This window comes from Nansenia antarctica (genome assembly GCF_963989245.1).
Source record: "Nansenia antarctica genome assembly, chromosome: 17".
Classification (NCBI taxonomy): Eukaryota; Metazoa; Chordata; class Actinopteri; order Argentiniformes; family Microstomatidae; genus Nansenia; species Nansenia antarctica.
In genome coordinates this window covers 27,443,255-27,461,654 of record NC_137687.1, presented here as the reverse complement: position 1 = coordinate 27,461,654, position 18,400 = coordinate 27,443,255, and the positions used below count along the sequence as shown (strand labels likewise).

Here is an 18,400-nt window from a genome sequence, read left to right as displayed (position 1 = left end):
TCTATTCTGTCTCTGTATCTGTCTCTCTATCTGTCTCTGTCTCTATATCTATTCTGTCTCTATTCTGTCTCTGTCTCTGTCTCTGTATCTGTCTCTATATCTGTCTCTGTCTCTATTCTGTCTCTGTCTCTGTCTCTATTCTGTCTCTATTCTGTCTCTGTCTCTGTCTCTGTATCTGTCTCTCTATCTGTCTCTGTCTCTATTCTGTCTCTGTCTCTGTCTCTCTATCTGTCTCTATATCTATATCTGTCTCTGTATCTGTCTCTCTATCTGTCTCTGTCTCTATATCTATATCTGTCTCTGTCTCTATTCTGTCTCTATTCTGTCTCTGTCTCTGTCTCTATTCTGTCTCTGTCTCTGTCTCTATTCTGTCTCTGTCTCTATTCTGTCTCTGTCTCTATTCTGTCTCTATTCTGTCTCTATTCTGTCTCTGTCTCTCTATCTGTCTCTGTCTCTGTCTCTCTCTCTGTCTCTATTCTGTCTCTATCTCTATTCTGTCTCTCTATCTGTCTCTGTCTCTATTCTGTCTCTATTCCGTCTCTGTCTCTGTCTCTATTCTGTCTCTATTCTGTCTCTATTCTGTCTCTGTCTCTGTCTCTGTCTCTATTCTGTCTCTGTCTCTATTCTGTCTCTATTCTGTCTCTATTCTGTCTCTGTCTCTATTCTCTCTCTGTCTCTATTCTGTCTCTCTCTCTCTGTCTCTGTCTCTATTCCGTCTCTGTCTCTGTATCTGTCTCTATTCTGTCTCTGTCTCTGTCTCTCTCTGTCTCTATTCTGTCTCTGTCTCTGTATCTGTCTCTATTCTGTCTCTATTCTGTCTCTGTCTCTATTCTGTCTCTATTCTGTCTCTCTCTGTCTCTGTCTCTGTCTCTGTCTCTGTCTCTCTCTCTGTCTCTGTCTCTATTCTGTCTCTGTCTCTGTCTCTATTCTGTCTCTGTCTCTGTCTCTATTCTGTCTCTCTCTCTGTCTCTGTCTCTATTCTGTCTCTGTCTCTATTCTGTCTCTGTCTCTGTCTCTATTCTGTCTCTGTCTCTGTCTCTATTCTGTCTCTGTCTCTCTCTGTCTCTATTCTGTCTCTGTCTCTATTCAGTCTCTGTCTCTATTCTGTCTCTATTCTGTCTCTGTCTCTATTCTGTCTCTGTCTCTATTCTGTCTCTGTCTCTATCTCTGTCTCTATTCTGTCTCTATTCTGTCTCTGTCTCTATTCTGTCTCTGTCTCTGTCTCTGTCTCTATTCTGTCTCTATTCTGTCTCTGTCTCTATTCTGTCTCTGTCTCTATCTCTGTCTCTATTCTGTCTCTATTCTGTCTCTGTCTCTATTCTGTCTCTGTCTCTATCTCTGTCTCTCTCTGTCTCTATTCTGTCTCTATTCTGTCTCTGTCTCTATTCTGTCTCTATTCTGTCTCTATTCTGTCTCTGTCTCTATCTCTGTCTCTCTCTGTCTCTATTCTGTCTCTATTCTGTCTCTGTCTCTATTCTGTCTCTATTCTGTCTCTGTCTCTATTCTGTCTCTATTCTGTCTCTATTCTGTCTCTGTCTCTATTCTGTCTCTGCCTGTCTCTATTCTGTCTCTATTCTGTCTCTGTCTCTATTCTGTCTCTATTCTGTCTCTGTCTCTATTCTGTCTCTATTCTGTCTCTGTCTCTATTCTGTCTCTATTCTGTCTCTATTCTGTCTCTATTCTGTCTCTGTTCTGTCTCTATTCTGTCTCTGTTCTGTCTCTATTCTGTCTCTGTCTCTATTCTGTCTCTATTCTGTCTCTGTCTCTATTCTGTCTCTGTTCTGTCTCTATTCTGTCTCTGTCTCTATTCTGTCTCTGTCTCTGTCTCTATTCTGTCTCTGCGTGGAATAAAACACTGGGGGTCGCGATGTTTTTGCCTGTCGAGTAGACTTGCCCATTCACTTGACAAAAAGCATGTACAAGAAGAAATGTATTTTACATTTGACAATTGACAAAGTACCCCGACACATATTTTGTCAAGAATGTTTTATTTTCTTTCTATAAATGACACAGATCCATCCTCTGGAATAGAACACAGTCTGTGTCACACATCACTATGTCTCCGTTTACACTCAGTGACTGATTACAAATCCGATGAATGAAATCAGAAGTCACTGAAATAGCGGAAGATATGAAGAGATCATAGCTGGAACTGAAACAGATTGGTCTTTATTATGACACCAAGGCTGATGCTAGGCAGTGCGATGCTTGGGACTATGAACATTAACCCTTACCTAGCCTCACCTTTCAAATCACAACTTCACTGGGGTGACGTCAGAGTCGGATAGTCCCAAGCATCCCACTTAGCGTTTACCGTGTCACCGAACAAATACGAAGATATTAACACAGATTAACGCAGCAATGGACAGACATGTGAACCGTTTATGATTTAGATTAGATTAGATTCAACCACAGAGTACAACGAAACGTATTTTTTGCTCTCGGCACAGGGTCAGCCATAGTCAGCGCCCTTGGAGCAATTAGGGGTTAAGTGCCTTGCTCAAGGGCACAACAGCAGTGGCGGGCACCTCAGATATGAAGCCAGCTGCCCTCCAGTCTCCAGCTCACATGCAGCTCCCTCCTGAGGCGGGGATGGAACCAGCGACACTTCCAATTGATTTTCTAACCTTCTCTAACCTCTAGAGCAGTGGTTCTCAACCCTCTCCTCGGGGACCCCCAGCCGCTCCACGTATTTGATCTGTTCCACCACCAGCACACCTGATTCAACTAATCAAGTACACATCTTGATTAGTTGAATCAGGTGTGCTGGTGGTGGTGGAACAGATCAACAACGTGGAGCGGCTGGGGGTCCCCGAGGAGAGGTTTGAGAACCACTGCTCTAGGCTACGCCCTAAATAGCTGATATGTGCATAGGTTGCCTGGCTTCTGATAATCATAGGCTTCACTTCACTCGTTTCCAGGTAAACACAATAACAACCCATGTGAAAAACATAGTGTACATACATACATCACAACAATGTTGACATCATTTATTCTTTAGTAATAACATTGAATCTATACAGTTAATACATCAAACCAATTGGTGGGAATATACAGCAAATATTCACCAAGTGTGTCACAAACTATTCACGAAGAGTAGAAAAGGAATCACACACAACTTTCCCATACTCAGACTGTCTAAGTAACCTTTTCAACAATATTATAAACCATTCAAGACTTCCTGTGTTATTGCAAAATCACATACTGTAACACTTCCTTCAGTAACAGAATTCTGCTTCAGAGGTAAAGCAAGAGAATTACTTGAAAATATTGTGTCGTCCTGTATGTAAACTGTTGTTTTTGGCTTGGGAACACCTTACCTCACGTCAAACAATGCCCACTCAATTCCACAATAATCATATTAGGATGCTTCAGGTATGCCTGAAGAAGGTCTATGAACGCCCGAAAAAATAGAACATCTATTATTATTTTTTTGCACAGTTTTGAGTGTGCGGATGCTTCTTTTCATCCACAATAACCATATTAAAATGCCCACACAAAAAAAGGTAAACATATCTTGTTAGGTTTACTGTAATATACAGTATTTCCTGTTTGCATTGAAAGTGCCGGCCTCTCTACAGAGGAAGAGTAACCATAGCAACCATGGGACGCTGGTGGGGTTGGAAACCGGAGGAAGGGGCTCATTGGACGTGTTTGATACCATTCCTCGTTTGGTTCCACGTGGTTGATACCTCACAGATTCCTTATTCCATGCATTACAAAGCCTGTCCTCCAATTTCTACTTCCAGCAGCCTCCCCTGATAGTAACACATCCTCAGTAACAACTGAACATAAAGAAAGACACGCTAACACGCTAACACAGACACGCTAACACAGTGGTGCTACAGCTGACCTGAGCTAGGCTTGGCGACAGCGCTTGGAATGAGCTAGATGAGCAGGATGACCTTAGGTTGTGGGTTCAATTCCCCAATGTGACCATATATATACTGAAAAATGTATAGTATGCACTCACTGCAATATAAGTCGCTTTAGATAAAAGCGTCAGTAACATGTCATATATATGTGTGACAGCAGCTAGTGAACGCGGGAACAAGTTGGCAACCAATCAAAATGTTCTGACTTTTATTCTGGAAAAATGTAAATGTAAATGTAAACGTTGTTGAAAATCAATGAAACACTCGCTAGTCAAGTCTTTCACCAGCTGCTGTCACATATACGTGATGGATGAAATGACAAGACAAAGGGAGGCTGTAACATTATAGGGTGGGTGGGGTTGGAGGGTGGGTGGGGTTGGAGGGTTGGCGGGGTCAGGGAGGTTGGCAGTAGGGGTATTATGTGTAGTTGTAGGGTGGGTGGGGTTAGGGGGGTTGGCAGTGTGGGTACCACACGTCTAGTTTGCCACTGCAAAAACAGTTCGATATGTTAGCGGGACATCCCCTGCCTCCCTCCTTCCTTCTCTAGAACACTCTCCGTGTGTTCGCTAGGTTGTATCGCGGAAGTGGTTTTCGAGGAGCCACGCCGCTCGCTTGCCTGAGAACCTAAAGACTTGCAGGAGCGCCCTGAGCTCGTCCCTCAGGCAGCAGCTCAGCGGGCTAACAGTCTTGGAGGTGCACAGGACAACCAGGGTTCGAATCCCCGCTGATCAGAGTTGCCCCCGCCGGGTTCCTTTCAGGGCAGAAAGAAGTAGATCCTCTGGGGTATGGACTTGCACCCCTGGGCAGAGAACAGCCTCTCCTCCTTGGGGACGTACAGCATGGCCTTGGCCACCTCGTCCAGCGTGCCCTCGTCTGGTTCGAGACCCCGCGCTGTGAAGGCGTCGCGGGCACAGAGCTTGACGTGGCGGTACTCCAGCGGCAGGAAGGGAACGAAGAAGTCGATCAGGTGACCTGACATCAACTCGCTCTGGGAAAAGCCCCCTGGGTAGACAGACAGACAGACAGACAGGCTGGTTAGTGAAGAGTGGGGCGGCAGCGGCTCAGGAGGTAGAGCCGGCGTCTAACGTTCGCATGGTCGGCACATCGGTGGTTCGAACCCACGGCACATGTCATGGTGTCCTTGAGCAAGACACCGAACCCCAAAATTGCTCCCAGTGAGCGGGCCGGCGCCTTGCGGGGTAGCTTGCTGCCATTGGTGTGTGAATATGTGTGTGCATGGGTGAATGAGAGGCCCACTGGACCACTGGACCACCCCAGGCCATGGTGCTAGACCACTGGACCACCCCAGGCCACTGGACCACCCCAGGCCATGGTGCTAGACCACTGGACCACCCCAGGCCATGGTGCTAGACCACTGGACCACCCCAGGCCATGGTGCTAGACCACTGGACCACCCCAGACCATGGTGCTAGACCACTGGACCACCCCAGGCCATGGTGCTAGACCGCTGGACCACCCCAGGCCACAGCTAGTGGTAGTGTTGTGGAGGGCCCCTGCTGGTACCTTGAGACTCCATGATCTCAGAACGTAGCCGATGTTCCAGGTCCTCCATCCCGATGTCCTCACGGTTCTGCCCAGAATGCCAGAAGTCCAAGGCCACATCATTGATAGTTGCTCCTCCAATATTACTGCAGAGACATGATGACATCACAACTAGGTCATGGGAAAATCTCAGACACACTGAGCTGCTCTGTGTATTTCTGATTACTAATTCAATAAGACGGGGGGGGGGGGGGGGAGAGAGAGAGAGAGAGAGAGAGAGAGAGAGAGAGAGAGAGAGAGAGAGAGAGAGAGAGAGCGAACAAACGAAAGAGGCAGAAATACAGACATCAGAGGGAGCGACAGGAAGGGAGAGATTAGATTTTATTTTTAACTTGGTACAAATTCCCTTAGGTAAAGGAATCTTAGCAGGAGAAAGACTAGTTTGGACCGCTGCAACTCTAGTTGCGTTGCGAATCATAGATGTGAAAAGGGCTTAACCCTGCTAACCTTAGGTCATATTTTCTTTTAGCAGGAGAAATGCTAACCCGCTACTCTAAGCTGAGTTGATCTAATTATCTCAGCAGCAGAAATGCTAACCAGGTACGCTAACCTGAGGTCACACCTATTATCTTAGCATCAGAAATGCTAACCCAGTACTGTAGTATATTTTACTTACACACACACATGCATGGGTATATGGTATGGGCCTGTTCTCCTGACAAGGGTTTTTTTATGACACCTTGTAAACACATCCTTTGTCTTAAAGGCCATATGTTTTTGCCTCAGGAAGTGCTGTCCATATATGGGCATTGTTAGAATGACTTCCTGTGAATCTGATTTGAACTTTAACCTGGAATGACTTGTAGGCCAGGTGACATCATTGTGGGGTCTCCTACTTTTCACACCTCAAGCATCTATGCAGTGACTGTGATAGGACCATTGTTTGTAACTGTATTTACATACTATTGTTTATAAATAAGGGTGTGAGCCCGGGGGGCGCTCTCTCTCATCTTGACCACGCAGCTCCTCTCTCTCTCTCTCTCTCTCTCTCTCTCTCCCCTCTACCAGACCAGAATCCAGCTCTGATATCTGTATACCTGTACTTTGTTTCAATAAATAGACTTAATCTACTCAGAACGATATTCTTCATTAGTCTTCAACAAGCAGCTTAATAACCACAGTTACCTGAGGAATAAGAATATGGCTCTCCTGTAGCTGACCCCATCCACGTTGTCATAGTGATCCATGTAGGGCTTGATGGCGTCGATGAGGCCTGGGTGGAGCTTCTCCGCCTCATCGAAGATGAACAGTGTCTGAGGACAGCGCAGAACCATGTCTCTAATGGCCTCCTTCAAATTGCCCTGGGGGGGAGGGGGGTGGTGGATTGGGGGAGGGGGGTGGTGGATTGGGGGAGGGGGGTGGTGGATCGGGGGAGGGGGGTGGTGGATCGGGGGAGGGGGGTGGTGGATCGGGGGAGGGGGGTGGTGGATCGGGGGAGGGGGGTGGTGGATCGGGGGAGGGGGGTGGTGGATCGGGGGAGGGGGGTGGTGGATCGGGGGAGGGGGGTGGTGGATCGGGGGAGGGGGGTGGTGGATTGGGGGAGGGGGGTGGTGGATTGGGGGAGGGGGGTGGTGGATCGGGGGAGGGGGGTGGTGGATCGGGGGAGGGGGGTGGTGGATCGGGGGAGGGGGGTGGTGGATCGGGGGAGGGGGGTGGTGGATCGGGGGAGGGGGGTGGTGGATCGGGGGAGGGGGGTGGTGGATTGGGGGAGGGGGGTGGTGGATTGGGGGAGGGGGGTGGTGGATTGGGGGAGGGGGGTGGTGGATTGGGGGAGGGGGGTGGTGGATCGGGGGAGGGGGGTGGTGGATTGGGGGAGGGGGTGGTGGATTGGGGGAGGGGGGTGGTGGATTGGGGGAGGGGGGAAAGAACACATTAATTCATTAATACATGGCATGCATGCTTTGTCTTCAATATTGTCACATCATGTACAATTTTCATATAGTCACAGAGAGGACTATGGATCGGTATCGGCCTGTCACACGCTTTATCTCTGACAACACTGGGACACATTTTTTTGGGTTTCAGCAACTTATACAATCATATCCACAATCTCCTATTCTTTAAACCGTGTATGGTTTGTAGTTAATTTAAAGAAAGACAAAAAAAAGTGGGATAGGGGTCAGGGAGGGGGCGGGGGGAATGTAAACATTTGCTGAGTCTGATTTGATCTTGTTTGATTTAGATGTTCTATTCTAGAACAGTTGTGTAATAATAAGTTGTAAGTTGTGTAATAATTCAAAAGTGCTTCCAATGTAAATCTACTAGTGATGATGCTTTGAGTTATTTTGAGTTACTTTGGACGACCCCTCATTGGTACTTTAACACACCTTGGAAGGTTTCCAATCTCACTAACGAGATCACAAGCAAATTTAAATAAATAAAAAGATTTCCAAAAATATTATTACATTTACAATAGGTACTGACTCGATGAATGTTGACAATTCATTCATAAAAAAAACAAGCAATGTTTTAAATCAAAACTAAACTAAAGTTCAAGACCCAACGTTTTGGCAGTCGTCATGTTGACGTCTCTGGCGGAGGAGAGTGCCGTTGTTGCCAGGTAACCTCCTCGTACCTTGTAGGCGTCCACCAGTCGCGCGTGCGGGAAATGGAAGGGGGCGATGAACAGACGCACACACTCGCTTTTCACCCCGTCCCGGTAAAGGTTATCGGCCACAATGCGGGCCACAAAGTTTTTCCCGGTACCAGACCAGCCGTGAAAGGAAAGGGTCAAGGGCTTGTTGGACTCCGGGTTGTTGATGAAGCCCTGGACGGCCTTGCCGACCACAGACTGAGCCAGATGCTGCCCGTGGAGCTTCAGATGAAGGTCCCTGGACAGACCTGACCACAAAACGTCGGAGTCAGACCCGCACGCAACAATGTTAACAGAACTATCAGACTCAGACCTGCATACAACATTAACGCGATGTCAGACCGGCACACAACCAAAATTAATGTATTCTTGTTAACATGTAAAATATACTTTGTTCATGGATAATGACTTACATGGCTAAAGGTACTAAATAAACAAAGAACATCAAAGCCAAATCATTTTAACATTTACATTTTGGGCATTTAGCAGACGCCTTTATCCAAAGCGACTTACACCAAATGCATTTGTCTAAGTAAGTGAATCACCTGTCCATCAGTCATCGCAAGAAAAAGTCATTTATGCTAGGGCCAGTGATACAGTACAGAGGATACAGTTGTGAAATGATAATTACAGTATGTTAAGTACAGTAAGTATATACAAGAGATGGATGTGAACAGTAAGCTATATACGTTAAGGCATCTATGTAAGTACAGTATGGTATGTGCAGTATGGTGTATACAGATGTATACATTAGAGACTAATATTAAAAACGGGGCATACTCCAGATATATAAGTCGTTAACCACGCTGTGGTTCAACCAGAAACATGGTCCAAACCCCCACCACAAAGCCTACATAGTCTTCATACATAGTCTTCATACATTACAGTACAGTCTACTACATAGTCTTCAAGCTGAGGACAGAGCGATGAGGAGATGCTACACAGGTGTATAGTGACTGGCCTACAGGGTGGTGCTGGTCTAGGTAAAGTATTCACCAGGACACAGCCAGGAGGAGAGAAGACATGACATGGAATACTAGAGAAACATGCATGGCAGCAGTGGCGGCTGGCCGATAGAGGGCGCTGGGGCGCCGCCCCCACCTTCACTTCCTAGTTGCGATTTGTATTATTATTATTTTTAAATAAACATTGTTTATTCACAAAATGCGGCTGATATTCTGTCGGCGCCTATCAGCATTCATTAAAAATCCTCCAATACAATAAACATTTTATCTGTGTGTGTGTAAAATTCACTGTTAAAATACATAGGGGGAGGAGTCGGGGCGCCGGCCGAATGCAAGTTTATGGCAGGCCAAATACTTTTGGCTTACACGTGAGCTGTAGCAGCGCTCCAATTGGCTGTCTACTATTTCTCGGCCGGGGCGCAATTTCCGGCTCCAAACCAGAAATACAACATTGTGTGCGCGACGCGAGAGAGTTTTTGCCGGGTGAGATGTCTTCAGATAGAAAGTAAGCAAGTTGAAACGTTAGCAAATATAATTGCTGAGTGTTCTGACAGAGAAAGTTGGTTAAAATTGGTCGTTATTATTGTGACTAGAAAGTGTCTGACTGACACTTGACAATGACTATAATTCCATTGTGTAAATAGTGTCAAAGAACTATCAAGCTAGCTAGCTCAGAGGTGATGAGATGAGCTAGTCTGCTGCACACATGCCAGCTAAAGAGCTAACTGGAGGCACTTTATTATTTTACTTAAGTTAAATTAGATATACAATCTTTCTTATTCTGCTAGAATTGGGCTTCATTGGTAATACCATAATGGCATATTTATAGTACATGGACAGTGGATTGAAGCATTTGAAATGTCTGTTTTGTATAGTATAGTTGGACATGTTTTTTTTTCTAGGTGAGAGAGTAATGTCAAAATGACATTATCTGACTGCATTGCCCACAGCAATCCAAAATTCAATTATAATTATGTTATAAATTGATATGGATCAATGTATACCTCTTATTAGATTATAAATACTCTGGTTGTTTTGTTTACCTTTTGGTTGACAGCAAAAGGGAGAGAGGAGGATAGAGAGGGAGAGAAGGAGAGAGAGCAGGATGGTGTCGGCACACCAGAGAGAGAGAGAGCAAGAACCAGGTGAGAAAGTGGACAGGTAGTCAAGACCACATAAGTAAGTAGCCTTGAGAACCGATGGTTCTCGAGCCTAATGGCCCATAGGGAAGGAGCCTATCTCCTGTTTCCGTAGCGTGAGGCGGCTTAATGTACAAGTTAGTACACCCCCTGGACATGACGCTGGTATGTCGCAGGGTCTTACCCCCTGGGGGGGGGGGGGGGGGGGGTCCATGCCACGGTCAATGCCACCCCCCCAAGGCAGCAAACCTAGGGGAAACACTGTTATTCTCATGCTAAAATCGACTGTAAATCCAGATTTTAAAGTTTATATTCTTCCCCGTGGAGCATGCCCCCATAACCTGTGCCCCACCCAAAAATGTTAGCACCAGCCGCCACTGCATGGCAGCATCTGTTGGGTAGGTCAGTGGTCATACCTGTGATGTTGTTGGTGATCCGGCAGTCTCCAGAGTCACAGCACTGTCCCACCCTGCAGTACCACTGGGCCAGCAGGCTGAGGTAGTCCTGGGGGAAGCCTGACCACAGGTCCCTGGAGGGGACTGGACACAGCACGGCAGTTATGGCAATGATGATTACAGATCCTTCTCATTACGGGATTACTCCATTATCCTTCATCACGGATGACTGAGTCGGTGGCTCTTCTGGTCGTTACAAGACTAACTTCGGCGCAAGATTGATAACATTTTGCTGACTAATTTATTTTACGTGCACATTATAAATTCGAACTATGAGATGTATGTGTTGGATATCGTATATATTTGACAAATGTCACTTTACAATATGTGATACACGGTTGTTGATGAGGCAACACTGAACGTGGGCGGGTCACCTTACACCCGGGATCAGCAGCGAGGGAGAGCCCCAGAATAACAGCCGCTAATTCAGCAGAAAATAAGAATATATTACATTTCCATACGCAGAAAAAAAAATAATTCCTTACCTTGCTGGGTCGCATCGTCTTGATTGGGTTGACACTCCCCCTCCCATATATTACAATAAATGTAGTTGAAATAATACGTGGACGCATTAGAAATGCTATCGAATTGAAAGAAATCTGCCTTTGCAGAAACGGCCCAGAAAAGGGGCAAGAGAGAGAAGAGGAACATCAGTAGAGACGTCTGATAGTAGCGGCTCTGAGGGGTCGATCTGTCCATTCAGACCCTGGAGACTGAGAATGCAACCTGACAACCTGACAAGGCTCTTGCGATTGTTGAAACCGTACCCCAGCCTACGTCATATCCGCAACTGCTCGTCACGAGAAGTCACTGTGCAAACCCCCCCTAGACATCTGGTGGTCAATGTCCCCAAACGGACGCCCCCCAATAGTGCACTGGCTCCAATGTGTTAATCATTGTAGAAATACTAATTTATGCAGGGGACAGTAGCCATAGCAGTCGAAATCTGCCATACTGAAATGTTCAGGACTGATGTATATATAATGTTAGATCTGATGTCTGCTACAACATTGAAGCAGCATGGCCGTCATGTCTGGTTTCTTACATGGAAACACCATATCAGGTGTAGTCTAGCGCACCTCTGTTCTACAAAAAAACAAGCAGTACCGACTGAGAATATAAACACAACACCATGAGTCATTTATATTTCTTTTATTGGAACATTTGAACAAGTTAGACAATTCAGAATACAGCACCCACCACAATTTGAACACACATTTGAACAAGTGACAATTCAGAATACACCTCGTTCCAAATTATTATGCAAATTTTGAAAAAAGAATACCTCTGTCATTGGAACATTTGAACAAGTTCCCCTGACCTCAACCCTATTGAGAACCTTTGGAGCATCCTAAAGCAAAATATATATGAGGGTGGGAGGCAGTCTGAATAAGAAGCCTGAGCATGGACGTCTCGACGTCGAAGATCTAAGAATTGATGCGATGTCTAACAAATTAGAGAAGTAAGTAGACTACTTGGGCAAAGTAAGAGAATGGCTTGAACTAGCAGCTACTTTCTATCATGCTAAAGTATTAATACAACTGCCAGCCTGTGTCTAAGGATCCTTCGCAATAGGCAGGGGATAATTGGATGCTAGGTTGGGTTCAATTGGCTACCAAATTGGGTGACAGGGATAAAATCTGAAAAACAAGTAAAAAAATAAAATAGCCCTCGGGACGTGTGTTCAATCAACGACCATCATCCTGGGCTTAAACATGACTAGTGTGATGTAATATTGTGTTACTACTAGAAATGGTTTAGTATAGTACATAAAGGCTAGTTGTTGTGCTAGTTGATTGATTGTGTTCTAATGCTATGTGCTAGTTGAATGTGTTCTGTTGATTGTGTGTACTTTTCACAATAAATCCTTTTCTTTAAAAGAAGGTAGGTGTGTGTGTATGTATGTAAAGAAGGTACCTGTATGACAAGTGTGATTACGACATGTATAGTAATATTGGTTGGTAATCATTAGACTGTTTAGCTGAGGTGTAATATTAGAAATACACTTCAAGCTTTTAGATTGTCCGGGTATCGTCATGACTACCTCAACAGGAGATCAAACCGCTTAGACCCTCTTCCTCCTGTTGAGGCCATCTTAAGATGCTGTAATCTTAACATGTATGACGTGTTATCCGTTTCCGTTGTTGACTAATAAAGTTATCACCACTACAGTAACACGGTCTCCAGCTCCTGCTTGCTCTACTATATAGAAAGTATATTTAGTTATATTAACATACCTAGTTAGGATATAACAAGTCCTAACTTAGAGACTTGTTCCTTAGAGAACTTTCCTCTTCGTTTCCGCTTTACTTTCCACAGCGATGGAGGACGTTTGAGTCGCACGGTAAAAGGCTAGCTTCTTTTTTTGTGTCTCACACACAAGCTAGCAACCTACCTAAAACCTTCAACAATTAGGGGTTTTGTTGACTTTTTTTCTTTCTTTAAATTAATTAATCCCTTCTTTTAAACCGTGTTTAAAGCCATTATGCTGAACATGTTGTCCACGGGGAAGCGAGCCAGCGCCTTCAGTACCACAGGAGCACGACACCAGGCAGCTCGTCGATGCTTTCTATCGGGAATATACGGAACTTAACTCTCCTCAGTCGAGGTGGAACACCGCAAGAAGCAAGCCTCTGTCCACCATGAAACGGGTGGTGGAAGACGTGATAGCCAAACACCGATACGCGTATAATGGTGAGTTATACATGGATGTATGTTTATCTTGTAGATAGTACTAGTTTTTTTTTCTTTCTTTCTTTAAATTAACTAATCTCTTCTTTTAAACCGTGTTTAAAGCCATTACTTAACTCTCCTCAGTCGAGGTGGAACACCGCAAGAAGCAAGCCTCTGTCCACCATGAAACGGGTGGTGGAAGACGTGATAGCCAAACACCGATACGCGTATAATGGTGAGTTATACGATGGATGTATGTTTATCTTGTACTAGTTGGATAGCGTGATAGCCAATGGTGAGTTATACGATGGATGTATGTTTATCTTGTACTAGTTGGATAGCGTGATAGCCAATGGTGAGTTATACGATGGATGTATGTTTATCTTGTAGATAGTACTATTTTTTTTTCCCTTTCTTTAAATTAACTAATCTCTTCTTTTAAACCGTGTTTAAAGCCATTACTTAACTCTCCTCAGTCGAGGTGGAACACCGCAAGAAGCAAGCCTCTGTCCACCATGAAACGGGTGGTGGAAGACGTGATAGCCAAACACCGATACGCGTATAATGGTGAGTTATACGATGGATGTATGTTTATCTTGTACTAGTTGGATAGCGTGATAGCCAATGGTGAGTTATACGATGGATGTATGTTTATCTTGTACTAGTTGGATAGCGTGATAGCCAATGGTGAGTTATACGATGGATGTATGTTTATCTTGTAGATAGTACTATTTTTTTTTCCCTTTCTTTAAATTAATTAATCCCTTCTTTTAAACCGTGTTTAAAGCCATTATGCTGAACATGTTGTCCACGGGGAAGCGAGCCAGCGCCTTCAGTACCACAGGAGCACGACACCAGGCAGCTCGTCGATGCTTTCTATCGGGAATATACGGAACTTAACTCTCCTCAGTCAAGGTGGAACACCGCAAGAAGCAAGCCTCTGTCCACCATGAAACGGGTGGTGGAAGACGTGATAGCCAAACACCGATACGCGTATAATGGTGAGTTATACGATGGATGTATGTTTATCTTGTAGATAGTACTAGTTTTTTTTTTGTCTGTCTTACATGTAACGATGAATTGAGAATCAAGGACCCCAATTGAAATAAGCCAGTGGCTTTCTTGGGTTTTTATCCTGTTAGTTGACCCTGTATGTAATATGTACTTTCATGTACCTACTCCTGCAAATCTTCTAATAAAGTTTTCAATCAATCAATCAAAAACATTGAATCCATGGATGATCAGAACCATGGGTTATGACACAGAACACGGCACACTATGGTGTTCCAGAATGTCAGGACCTCAATTGGACCTGGCACAGTCAGTTGATCATCCATCTCGGCAAAACCTGCATGGAGAAGAGAGAAGTGAGCTGGACGTCCATATTGAAACGAACTGATACTTCAAAAGACGCAATGTCAACTAGCAGGCTAAGCGCTAGTTAATGCTCCCATGCCGGTGTCAGAATGGGTAGCGTTTCCTCAATGTTAATCAGATGTCCCTACCAACATTAAATTCATCATAACAGGCATGGGAGAAACTAGTAGCAAAACTGCATACAGCCGACAAGTTAACTTAAGGCCATCATTCCGCATTAAACATGTGCGGAGAGGGCCTGCTAGCTGCCCGCTAGGCCAAGCATCGATGACACGACAGATGTAATGCTTAAAAATGTCTAATGAACGCAGCTAGCCAGGGCAATAATAAACTGATAACTAAAGAAACAGCCTTTACTGAGTACATTTCCATAATCTTGAACACTACACATTGCACAAAAAGTATTACCTACTTGAGTTTACAAGATATGAACTTCTGTTGAGTCCGAGGAGGAATGGACAGAGGGAAGGGTGGGAGCTCAATTATAGCAGATAAGCGCACTGGTTTCTGGGAAAAGACACCACGGTCTTCTGAGATTGGCTAAAGAAAACAACTGTTTCTCCGGGATTGGCGAAGGACATATCGCTCGGCAACACAGCAGCACCAGACATTCTGCAAGAAAAATATATACAAAGTTTAAAAAAAAAGTCAAGCATTAACAATTCCATCAGTGGCTTGGTTTTTAACCTCAGATATTAATGGAACGGTTATGATATAATCAAGGGAATCATTTGGCAGAATCTCTTCATCACAGGTTACGGAGGAGGAATAGGTCACAATAGAATACACCCTTACCATGCCCAGTCTGCAGTTGATGTTGATTCCCTGTGAACTTCAGGAAGAAGCCCCACCAGCACCCCCCAGGGATCTCAATACAAGCATCTTCTTCTCCCTGCTGCAGTCACCTGAAGAGGTCACAGGAGGTTATAAGACGTGATAGTGGGCTCATAGTGCCATATGTGTACAGGTGACTCAGTAATAAAGAATGTCCACATTAGAATTCAGGTCAGACATTTGTAAACATCACAGAAACCAGCAGAATCTAAGTCACATTACACACCACATGTATTCTCACCTGTCAAGGCGTGTGGAATCCAGTCCATCCATTGGGGCACCAATGCAGGTCCTCACACCTGCCAAAGGCAACCAACATCAGACCCAACACATTACAGCTCTTATCTAGACAGAATACGCATCGCACACTTAGCTAGGTCCACAACCCAATCAGCAATTAAAACAAATTCAGTCTCCAACAAGATCAGTGACTAGTTCTCATCATGTAAGGTTGTGTGCAGTAGCTTCATTGCCAAGAGATCAACTTGGCTTTGGTTAATCCCATGTTTAAAGATGGACAAGTGTATTTACCATGAGCAAGCTGCAGGTGGACTTCACATAAGGACCGTACGGCCCTGGTGAACCGTGGCTCCAGACACACTACTCCTGTAAACAAGACTAGAATTAGTCAAAATGCCATGGGCTCTGCCGGTGCACTGGACAAATCCAAAATACAGTTCAAACAGCCCTCAACTACATTAGCTAGAGCAAATATTAACCAGTGCAAAGTTAGCTAGGTCCACAACCCAAATCAGCAATTAAAACAAATTCAGTCTTCAACAAGATCAGAGACTAGTTCTCATCATGTAAGGTTGTGTGTGTGCAGTAACTTTATTCCCAACAGTTCAACTCGCTTTAGGTTTTAAGATTCAGAAGTGCATTTACCATGAGCAATACGCAGGTGGACTGTACTTCACTCATGTCAGGCTTTTACAGTCACTTATTTACTCCCAAGTAAATGGTAGTAGTGTACTAGTGGTCCCCACTTCCAAGATCTGCCATTACACCAGCTCCTGTAAGCATACAGACAATAATTAGTCACAAGATAATGAGCACTACAGCACATAATTACCTGAGTCAACAATCTGGATCAGAAATGAAATGTATCCTCAATTATATCAGCGACCTGATTCATAATCATCATGTCAAGATTGTGTTAGTGCAGCAGCTACCTCCTTTATTCCCAGAGATCAACTTACTCTAGTTCATCCTTTCAGCCACGTGACTTCTGGCCTTCACACACTGGATTCTGTAAACAATAAGACATCAGTTAGGTTGGTGCCTTGTGAGGGGGAGAGGCACACATCTTGATGGGTTGATACATCAGATAGGAGCGAAAGACAAATGCTCTTGTTCTTCATGGTTGAATCTGTTGAACTATGGGGTCATCATAGTATCAGAGTCAGAGATCAACTCGTAATGCCTGGGAGATTAATATAGCATCTTACCATGAAATGGTTGTAGATATATCTCAGTGCCGATATCTCCATCCACTCCCACTGTAGCGGAGAAATATGCATTAGTTATAGGCGCTAGATTTGACAGATGAGGTAGAACACATTGATGTACGCCGCATCAGGAAACAAGTCCTCTTTCATTCTTTTTCAGAGAGATTCCCATTGTTTTTTAACAGTCATCATTGAAGGCACACGGTACTACACATCGTGGAGTCACAGTATTATAGGAACTCACCATGGTAGCACCTTAAACCCCAGGTCTGCAGCTGTGGAGGGAGAAAGCCAAGTTTAATTCAAATGTTCTATCGTCAATGAGACCACAGCCAGACCACGTGCCGTGCCTCAGAGCATGCAATTGGTGGTTGCGGATTCGTCATCCGGGTACGTCAAGAGTAGCAAATGTGATCATCATAGTTAAGCACTTTAGTCTGAGATTGATTCCTCAAGCCTCGTGTTCTAGAAGACTCGATGGTAAATATAACCCATTTAGGAAAATTGTACCTCAAGTGGACCTGGCGCAGTCAGTTGATCATCCATCTCGGCGAGGCCTGCATGGAGGAGAGAGAAGTGAGGAGAAGAGAGAAGTGAGCTGGACGTCCATGTTGAAACGAACTGATACTTCAAAAAGACGCCATGTCAGCTAGCAGGCTAAATAGACGCAACGCTCGATGGCCATGGTGGAGCTTGGCCGTAAGCTAGTTAATGCTCCCATGCCGGTGTCAGAATGGGTAGCGTTTCCTCAACGTTAATCAGATGTCCCTACCAACAATAAATTCATCATAAACAGGCATGGGAGAAACTAGTAGCAAAACTGCATACAGACAAGTTAACTTAAGGCCATAACATAACAAGTTAACTTAAGGCCATCATCATTCTGCATTCAACATGTGCGACACACGTGGCAGAGGCCTGCTAGCTGCCCGCTAGGCCCAGCATCGATGACACGACAGATTAATGGTTAAACATGTCTAATCAACGCAGCTAGCCTGGGCAATACAGTGATAACTAAAGAAACAGCGTTTACTGAGTAAATTTCCATAATCTTGAACACTACGCATGGCAGAACAAGTATTACCTTCTTGAGTTGACCAGATGTGAGCTTCTGTTGAGTCGGAGGAGGAATGGAGACCGAGGGAAGGGAGGGAGCTCCTTTTATAGCGGATAAGCGCACTGGTTTCTGGGAAAAAAACACCACCGTCTTCTGAGATTGGCTAAAGACAAACAGCTGCTTCTCCAGGATTGGTGGAGGACATCGAACATTGACATCACATACTAGTCAGATTTATATATATATACAATCAAACATAATTTTCTATTTCTATCTAAAAAAAAAAAACGTGTATAAGAGTTGTCTCTTATACAAGAGTCCGCTGGTGGAATGAGCTCCCCACGGCTGTCAGAACGGCAGAGTCACTACCCATCTTCCGTCGTAGACTGAAGACCCATCTCTTCAGGTTACATCTTAACTG

At 44.7% G+C, this 18,400-nt stretch overlaps 1 protein-coding gene and 1 long non-coding RNA gene across 2 annotated transcripts; both read right to left on the bottom strand.

Moving 5' to 3' along the window:
• Positions 1 to 2,923: 2,923 nt before the first annotated feature.
• Positions 2,924 to 11,241, bottom strand: tor3a (torsin family 3, member A; the record flags this gene model as incomplete). Its single annotated transcript, XM_080547447.1, has 6 exons — positions 2,924 to 4,877; positions 5,400 to 5,524; positions 6,564 to 6,739; positions 8,014 to 8,279; positions 10,552 to 10,674; positions 11,076 to 11,241. The coding sequence occupies 6 exons, from the start codon at positions 11,239 to 11,241 to the stop codon at positions 4,630 to 4,632; spliced, it is 1,104 nt and encodes a 367-aa protein (XP_080403573.1). The 3' UTR covers positions 2,924 to 4,629.
• Positions 11,242 to 11,750: 509 nt separating this feature from the next.
• LOC308172317 lies at positions 11,751 to 18,039 on the bottom strand. Its single transcript, XR_013937855.1, has 11 exons — positions 18,007 to 18,039; positions 17,433 to 17,479; positions 17,167 to 17,197; positions 16,923 to 16,973; positions 16,674 to 16,723; positions 16,360 to 16,487; positions 16,006 to 16,080; positions 15,716 to 15,773; positions 15,436 to 15,545; positions 15,053 to 15,252; positions 11,751 to 14,611 (listed from the first exon to the last, which is right to left on the bottom strand). It is a non-coding gene; the product is annotated as an uncharacterized lncRNA (long non-coding RNA).
• Between the last annotated feature and the right edge of the window lie 361 nt (positions 18,040 to 18,400).